The following is a 9,366-nucleotide window of genomic DNA, read 5'->3' on the forward strand; positions in this document are numbered from 1 at the left end:
TGTTTGGACTGTGGGAGGAAACCGGTGCACCTGGAGGAAACCCACACAGACACTGGGAGAATGTGCAAACTCCACACAGGTCTCAGATGTAACCTGGGACCCTGGTGCTGTGAGGCAGCAGTGCTAACCACTGAGCCGCTGTGCCACCCCAATCATTCCTGATCAATCTTCCTTCATAAGACACACTGTTCAGCACCATTCATGATTCCTCAAATACTGAAGCAGACTATGTTCAAATGCAACAAGATTGAGCCGATAAGTGGCAAGTAACATTTGCACAACACAAATGCCAGGCTATGACCATCACCAATAACAGACAATCTAGCTACCGCCTCTTGAGATTCAATGGTACTACATCACTAAATTCTCGACTAACATCGAGGGGTTATTATTGTCCAGAAACTCAACTGGACTCATCACATAAACACAATGGCTACAAAAGCAGGTCACAGGCTAGGAATACAATGGCAAGTAACTCACCAAAGCCTATCCCATATCTACCAAGAACAAATCAGGAGTGTGATGGAATAGTCCCCACTTGCCTGCATGAGTGCAGCTCCAATAACACTCAAGAAGCTTGACACCATCCAGGACAAAGCACCCAGGTAGTTTGGCTTTACATCCACAAGCCATCTGTTATCCTGGCCTGGAAATATATCACAGTTCAGTGTCAAAATCCTGGCATTGTGGGTCAGCCCACAGCAGTTGGACTACAGTGGTTCAAGAAGGCAGTTCACCACCTTCTCAAGGGCAACTTAGGGACAGGCAATAACTGTTAGCCACCTAGCGATGCCCACATCCCACAATGAGATTTTGTTTTTAAGAAAACACTCCTTATTCCAGAAATTAACATAATGAATCTTATCCAAACTTCTTCCAGTGAAATCATGGCCCTCTTTAAGGTATAAGAAGAATTGTCCTGAAGAAGGCCTTATGCCCGAAATGTCGATTCTCCTGTTCCTTTGATGCTGCCTGACCTGATGCGCTTTTCCAGCAAGACATTTTTCACCTCTTTAAGGTGTATAAGGTCTGACTACTGTCCTGTACTATTGCAGTAAGATGTTCTACTTTTATACTCCACTTTCCTTGCATAAAAAGCCACGGTTCCATTTTCCTTGCTAATTCATTGTTGTACCTTATGCTAAATTTATATGCACCCAGTTCTCTCTCTGCACTGCTGTATTTTCCATTCTATCCTTTTTATGTAATACTCTGCTTTGACATTCTTCCTTGAAAACTGGACAACCACAAAATCAACCTCACATTTTTTCCATATTATATCCCATCTGTCAATTTTTGCCACTCACTTAACCTATCGATATCCCTTCACAAACCATTTGTATCCTTCTCGCAACTTGCTTTCCTATCTGTCTTGATATTGTCAATAAATTTAGCAACAATCTAGTTAGTTCCTTAATCAAAACCATTAATACAGATTATAAATATTCAACCCTGAGCAAGGATAATTTTAGTATCCCAAGGGTTACCAATTGCCAAACTGAAAATGACTAATTTATCCTAATTCTGTTTTCTTTTGGTTAGCTGGTTTTAAATCTATGCTATTATATGAACGCTAACACCACAAGCTCTTATCTTGTGTACTACTTTTTATGGGACTCTTCATCACATGATTTTTGAAAAGCAAATACTATTTGACCCACACTTTTTTACATCCTCAAAGAACTCTAATAAGTTTGTCAAAGATGATTTCCCTTTCAAAAACATGCCAAATCTGCTTGAGTGCAATATAATTTTCTAATTATTGTATTACTGTCTCTTTCATAATGGATTTGAGCATCATCCCATTGACAATTGTTAGACTAACCGGTCTGTAGTTTCCTTCCTGTCTCCCTTGTTCTTGAACAGAAGAGTTACATTTATAGTTTTCTGATCCACTGGCATCTTTCCAAAATCTAGGGACTTTTGAAATATTACAAACAAAGTGTCCACTACCCACCATTCTTAAAATCCCAGGATGCAGTCCATCATGACCATGGGATATGCCAACCTTAATTTGCATTAGGTTACCTTTTATTTTCCTAAAGAAGATGATTATTTTATTTTCCACCTTCTCATTTGTTTTCTGAATTTTCTACTGTTTTGGGAATGATATTTTGTGTTACAAAGATGAATATAAAATAATTGTTTGAAACCTGTTCCATTTTCTTGTTTGCCATTGTTAATTCCCCAGTCTCACCTTCCAAAGATTCAATGCTCACTTTAGTTATTCTTTTTCATTTTGTGTACTTGTAAACATCTTATTGTCTGGTTTTACACTTCTTGTTATTTTTTCCCTCATGTTGCAATGTCTCCCTCTATAACTTTTTGAGTTGACATTTGCTAATTCTAAAACTTTCACAATTTTTCAGTTTGATAGAAACCTTACATCATGTATTATCAACAGATGGTACACCTTTTGTTAGAATTTAATGCAATATATCTTTCTTAAGAGTAATTAACTATTTAAATGTATATTAATGTATTTATACCATCTTCCCTTTGAACTTATTTATGTCAGATTTATGTCTTTGTACCCTTGTAATTGCTCTTATTTAATTTGAAGAGAGTCGCTATGCACAAACACCACTCTAAATGAATACGAAAAGCTTACTTTGAAAATCACTCTTTAGTATGAGGTATTTAATTAATCTTGCTCCATTACAAATGATCAGAAGCCAAAAAATGTATGTTTTCAGCTAGTTTCCTGAGTTTGTTGCTTAAAGATACTGTTTGAAGTATCCTCTGTGAATTTATTCTCCAGACTATCTTTCCAATTTTATTTTTCAATCGATGCTCGGCTTAAAGTAACTCATGATTATTACATTACCTTTCATCAAATACCACATTATTTCTTAATGTGTACTCTTTCCTACAGAGTAGTTAGGATTAAGATGACTGCGAATTACTTCCACAATGAGTTATCTTCATTTCTAGAACTTATCTCCTCTAAATGTATTCTACATCTTGATCATCTGAACAAAGAATATTTGTCATTATTGTACTGAAGGGATCCCTTCTTAAAACAGCTATCCAACTCCTTGTCTCTTCCTCCTGTTCTTCTGAAATGTCAAATGCTCTGTAATATTCAGATGCCTACCTTGGTCAACTTGCAACCATAACTCTGCAATATCTATTATTGCCACTCTCACTTATCAACATTGCACCCTCAGTTCATCTATCATAATGAATTTGGCAAGAATACAGTTAAACCTTCATTAATGTTTTTTAGCTGCTTGTGCCTACTCTGACTTCATTTACTGATGCACTCTTATGTTTTTATATTTTGTCCCTTCCAGTCACATTCTGTTATAGAGATGTACAGCACGGAAGCAAACTGTTTAGTCCAACGTGTCCATGCTGACCAGGTATCCTAAACTAATCCAGTCCAATTTTCCAGCACTTGGCCCATATCCTGCAAAACCCTTCCTGTTCATATACCCACCCAGATGCCTCTTAAATATTTCAATTGTACCAGCCTCCACAACTTCGTCTGACAGCTCATTCTATACATGCACCACCCTCAGCGTGAAAAAGTTGTCCCTTAGGCCCCTTTTAAAATTTTCTCCTCTCACCCTCTACCTATGTCCTCTAGTTCTGGACTCCCCCACTCCAGGATGGATACCTTGGTTATTTACCCTATTCATGCCCCTCATGATTTTATAAACCTCTATGAAGTCACCCCTCAGCCTTCAATGCTCCATGGAAAACAGACTAGCCTTTTCAGCCTCTCCTTGTACCTCAAGCCCTCCAAACCTGGCAATATCATTCTAAATCTTTTCTTTTTAACTTGCCAATTCTCATTTGCTCTCTTCCAACTCCTTCCGACAACCTTAGGTCTATGATTCATTAGTATTCTGGTCCCAGCATAGTTCTCGTGAAGCCTGCAGCAATGGTAAACTCCCTCTTCCTCATAATGTGCATTCATGAATCAAAAACTGTTTCTCCTACACCAATCTTTGAATTACTAATTTCACTCTCGGAACTTACCTACCTATTGATCATTTGCCTGGACTCTTACAGTAGTTTGTATTTTCAGACCTAATCTGAAACAGCAACTAAAATGATGTGCATCAGCCAATAATTCATCCCTCTTTATTTAGTGAAAGCAACTGACTCCAATTTGGCACTTCCCTCCATTGTGTATTCGCCAGAGATTAAAACCTTATGCTATTTGTAAAGGTATACATTTTGTGATTGTAACAGCTTCATTTTAAAAACTCCTCCCATCATCCAATTCAAAAGACTAATATTGAAATCTGGAATATGTGCATAGATTATATTTTTAAATCAGCCATGCTTTTGTAATATGAATGGCAATGTTTAGTTGATAATAAACAATAACGTTGGTAATAGAATTGAGTTTTGGAGCTGGAATGCCATGTTGTGGTTGTATAGAACATTAGTGAAGCCACTTTGGAATACTGGATACAATTCTGGTCGCCCTCCTAGAAGGAAAGACGTTGTTAAACTTGAAAGAGTGCGGAAAATATTTACAAGGTTGTTTCTGGGACTGGAGGGTTTGAGCTGTAGTGAGAGGCTGAATAAGCTGGGGACTTTTTTCCTTGGAGCATCGGAGGGGCATGGATAGGGTGCATAGCTAATGTCTTTTCCTCAGTTGAGAGAATCCAAAACTACAGGATATAGTTTAAGGTGAGAGGGGAAAGATTTGAAAAGGATGAGGGGAACCTTTCCATGCAGAAGGTGATGCATGTCTGGAACAACCTGCCAGAGGAAGCTCTGGAGGCAAGTACAATTACAACATTTAAAATGTATCTGGATGGGTATATGAATCGGAAGGGTTTGGAGGGATATGGGCCAAATGCTGGCAAATGGGACGAGGTCAGATTGGGATGTCTGGTCAGTGCAGACAGGTTTGGTTCCAATCTGTATGACTCTATGACTCTATAATAACAGCTAACAAAGCATTCTCATTGACACAGGCTCTCAGAGATTCTAACACTGGTCTGAAATTCCACAGTACCTTCTAGAAAACACAGCACATCCTACAAACTGACAACAGCACCACCTGTCGATAGTATCCACTCATTGACTAGAACCTTCACGAAGCACAATCACGAATCTGATCCATGTGGTGAAGTCTATGTTTCAACCTTCCACAGAAAAGGAATGAGCCAGTGAAGATGTGGCTGTTTTCTCTCCAACTGGAACATGAGGGACAGTGTGAGACTATGGCCATCTCAGTCAGACCATTGTTCATATACTGAACTTTTGCCATGAGATATCTGTTCCTAGTGACATCGCAGCCATTCACACCGAAACCATTGAATAGATTGTGAACATTAACATTGAATTATATTTGCTTTTTCAGTCATATAAACAAAAGAATTGAAGAACTAGCAATAGATTATAGTCCCATGAAAACATTATATATCATTTTTGTTTGCATACCTGGCTAATATCCTCCTGATCATGCAAAGCCTCTTTGTAAATAACCTATCATTTCACATACGTGCAGTGCAGATACCAACAACTTAACAGGGATATTTTTAAGGTAATTCAATTTTTAATGAAACCTTCAAAATCAGGGCCATAAATTAAGCTATTCAAAGATAAATCTTGTGGAGAATTCAGAGAATGTGTTTTTTACCGACGGAGTAGTTAGAATGTAACTACCACCAGGAGCTTTTGAGGTGAATGACATAAATACATATGAGAAAATGCTAGGTTAAAATATGAGAGAGAAAGAATTAGAGTCTATGCTGGTTAGAAGAAGAATGATGATAGGAGACACAACCAGAACATAAACATGAGTTTTCACCAGTTGGCTTTTTTGACACTGTTCTTTCGATGTAATTGTTTATAAAAGTACAATTCCACATTGCTGTTGCATTTTGTAAACTGAGGTCAATTGCTGTCAAAAATACTGTGGAAAGAAAGAAGAAACTGCCCATCATCAATCTTGTCACAATGTTGGTTATAGAACGTATGCTTATATCTCAGATCTCAAGAATTGAACAAAATATCTTGTCCATCCCTTTCTCAAGTGATAAGCATCTCTTGTGACATAGAAGCATTTGCCATTCTCCACATAGTTTGACATCAAATTATTTATGAAGAAACTACAAAATGGCTGTAAGCGTATTCAGTAATATTAAATGGTACAATAGGAAAATGGTAAACTGCAGGTGCAAAGAATTAAAAAAAAGTGAAACAGGCCAATTCAGCTTAGAACTAAATTAGCTGATGCTAACAACAGTTTAACTTGCAGACCAGAGTCACTAATGTATTGTACTGATGTAATTACAGTGTCTAATCAATTGTATAGATCAATGGACTAAATTATATGGATCAGAGTTAACAATGCAAAGTACACATTGGGATCTATAGTTTCAAAGTTTTCAATAGCATTTCTAGGTCTCCTTTGCATCACCCTGAGTCACTAAAATCACTTTCTGAAATTTCATATTGAAAGCTGAGACTTTGAAACTTGATTAATGCTGTTATATTTCTATTAGCTCATCAATTATGGTAAAATGTTGTAGACATACCTCCCAGTAAGAAGCCACAACGTTATCTTTGTGACATGGCAAATGGTTTTCAATAAGTAATTAACATCTTTGTAACCAAATTGTTAATTGCATCTCAGTTGCAACAAAAGGCTCTTCTTACAATTATGACTTGTTAAAATATTGATTCAAGAAGTAATTTGGTTAAAAACAGTTTCCTTTTGAAGTATGTTTCCCACAAAATATCAGGCTCAGAAAAGGAAACTCCAGAACTCTCACCACGTTCATTAAACCAGAGCAGTTGATTTTTAAAATAGTTGGCCCTGTAATGTCGCTTTTTTCTTTCATAACTAATTTCATCCTGACTTAGATGAAATGCTCAGACCAACCTGATACACTGTCAGTCATACATATATACGTACAATTGTGTACTAACAGTAATTCTGTATTGGGATCTCACAACATCTGTAATGCGAATGTTGCAGGGATAAACAAGTGTAGCTTGTTAGTATTCAATGTCAGTCACTTTATTACTGAATGCTAGCTAGCGTGGTAGGAAATTCATTAAATTATTTTTAAGCCCTAACATTTGTATAGGTTCATTCTGGTATTTAGAAAGCAATTCCTACCTCTGTATTATTTCAATATTTCACATAAAAGAATACTGCATACCTATAAGATGAATAAATCACTTAGTCATTATCATATTTCAAGACAAATATTCGATTAACTTCATGCAATCAAACTTTAGGTTGACTACTTTTATTTTGGAATGATAAAACACGTCTTAATAGTTGAATGCTGATGTAAGACATGCTGCCACGACTTCTGCTTATTATTGATTGACAGTAAAATGCATGCATGCAAAAATGAGGGGCTCACTGAGAGCAAAAAGTCTGACTTCATTGTACCACAAATGAACATCCTTAAATCACAAACTGGAGCTCTTTAAATCAGCAGAAAAGATATCACACTTCATCATAAAAACAGCGTGTGTTGCAGTGAATGGTTTTCCAATGAAAAAGTGTCCCAGTGGGGACAAAGAGAAAAGCATACATTGCTTAGAAGATGTTGCTATCTGATTTGCAGCAGTCTATAGTGTTACACTCATAATAAATTGAAATCTGAAGTTTCTTTTAGCCAATATTATCATTTAATGTTAATGCATAGCATAATGTACACAATATATATTCCAAAAAAGTAATCAAGAAATTTCATAGAGGTTTATGGTTTTGGCAATGTAGTAGAACCTTTGAGTGCTGAGCCATTCACTAAAGCAGAGAATGCATCATAGACAAGCAACAGTTCAACATAATGAGGATTTTCCACATTCAATGTACAGCACAGTAGTGCAAATATAAAGGTTCATATCATTTCCATAAGTTGAATGAACTTCAAACCTCGAAACATTAAAAACCGGTACAAGTCATTAAAAATAATCAACTCCGCTCAAATCATTTTGATCAGTAAGGACTATTATCCTCAGTGCATCCACAAAGCCCTTAAGATAATTCAGTATTTTTCACAAGTGCAATAAATGAACAAAAATTTACATTCCATGACATTGCACAATCTCAGCTCAGAAAAAATACATTTTCACACCATTATAAAGCTGCTTTATATAATTCTGGAAACTTTTATGATATTTCTTGGGATCCAGCCAAATTAACAAAACAACTGCTTTCTGTCAGAAGACATACAATCAACCTTATTTAGCCTGCATTTAGCTACTGCAAATTACAGCATTATGGAATAAACTGTACTTATGTTATCAGGTAATACAAAAAAACAGAGCTCCACTTACCTTAATTGCCTTTGTAGACTGACATTTCACTTGGTGGGATACAGAAGCCGTTTGATTCATCATGTAAGCATTCAGTGAAATCTTGAAGTCTGAGATATGATTGAAGCAGTGAACGTTCCTGGTCAGTAAATCTGTCCACTTCAAAGTGCAGATTGACCTAAGACTCTCACACTGTTGCTCAGATCCTTTTCCCAGGCTCTAATCTACACATTACAAACCTGGCAGTAAGAGTGGGTTTATTCAGCATCCTGCACACACTCCCTGCAACACAAAATGTGACAGCCTCAAATACAACCAATCGCAGCTCCTGTCTTCCCCCATCTACTGGAGCACAATTTAGAATACTGCTGTAATCAGATTTTTTCTGCTCTGTAGATGTTTAAGTGTTGAAGTTATAGCAGTGCTGTTGTATATTTTAGAAAGTTATTATAAAATGCAGAAATCCTGTTTATGTTTTTGAGCTAAATGCAAAAATCAAGTTAAAAAGCAGTCATTTAAATAATATTTTAATGCAATTTTCCAAACTCTCTATTTAGGACATTGCAATCTCAGACAGGTATTCTGATGATAGACTAAATTTAATGAATGGAAATCTCCTGAAGCATAAGGTTAATTAGCAGCAAACGGAAAGAGAGTTTCCATTTCATCCAGAATGACCAAATCACTTATAGTCAGGCTCAAACAAATTCAACAGTCTCTTTTTTATTTCTTTTTCAATGTACCAATCACTTTGTATAATATTTCGGCCTAACTTTACCAGATGCTCTTTTTCAACACAATTAGTACAAAACAGATAGTTTTAGATGAATGTTTGCAATTGTCCATTTTAGTTAAGATGTTAACTTAAGAAGGATTTACCAACCATATTGATAAATCAAAGTGTGAAACTCCATGAAGATCAAGTTAAAAATTAGCAATTTGGATATCCTCTGATGGTTCTCATGACAGTACACAAGAGAATAAGATTTTTCTTGACACATTTGTCCAGCAATCTTGGTTTAGTCCAGCGTTGTGTATCAGTTATAGCAACACTGTAATGCAGAGAGATTATTAGGAGCTATTTTGACCTTCTTATGTTAATTATTTGTCTACAGA

At 36.3% G+C, this 9,366-nt stretch overlaps 1 protein-coding gene across 2 annotated transcripts in view; it reads right to left on the reverse strand.

Moving 5' to 3' along the window:
• Positions 1–8,519, reverse strand: part of LOC140482332 (inactive dipeptidyl peptidase 10-like) — a 1,704,473-nt gene extending 1,695,954 nt beyond the window's left edge. Inside the window, exon 1 of one of the 2 annotated variants that reach the window (XM_072579621.1) lies at positions 8,272–8,519. In XM_072579621.1, the coding sequence (XP_072435722.1) occupies positions 8,272–8,334 (63 nt within the window). In that variant the 5' untranslated portion in view covers positions 8,335–8,519. The remainder of the gene's footprint in view (positions 1–8,271) is intronic. The other variant, XM_072579623.1, reaches the window with a different exon arrangement.
• Between the last annotated feature and the right edge of the window lie 847 nt (positions 8,520–9,366).

Source organism: Chiloscyllium punctatum, chromosome 10, assembly GCF_047496795.1.
Source record: "Chiloscyllium punctatum isolate Juve2018m chromosome 10, sChiPun1.3, whole genome shotgun sequence".
NCBI classification, from domain to species: Eukaryota; Metazoa; Chordata; class Chondrichthyes; order Orectolobiformes; family Hemiscylliidae; genus Chiloscyllium; species Chiloscyllium punctatum.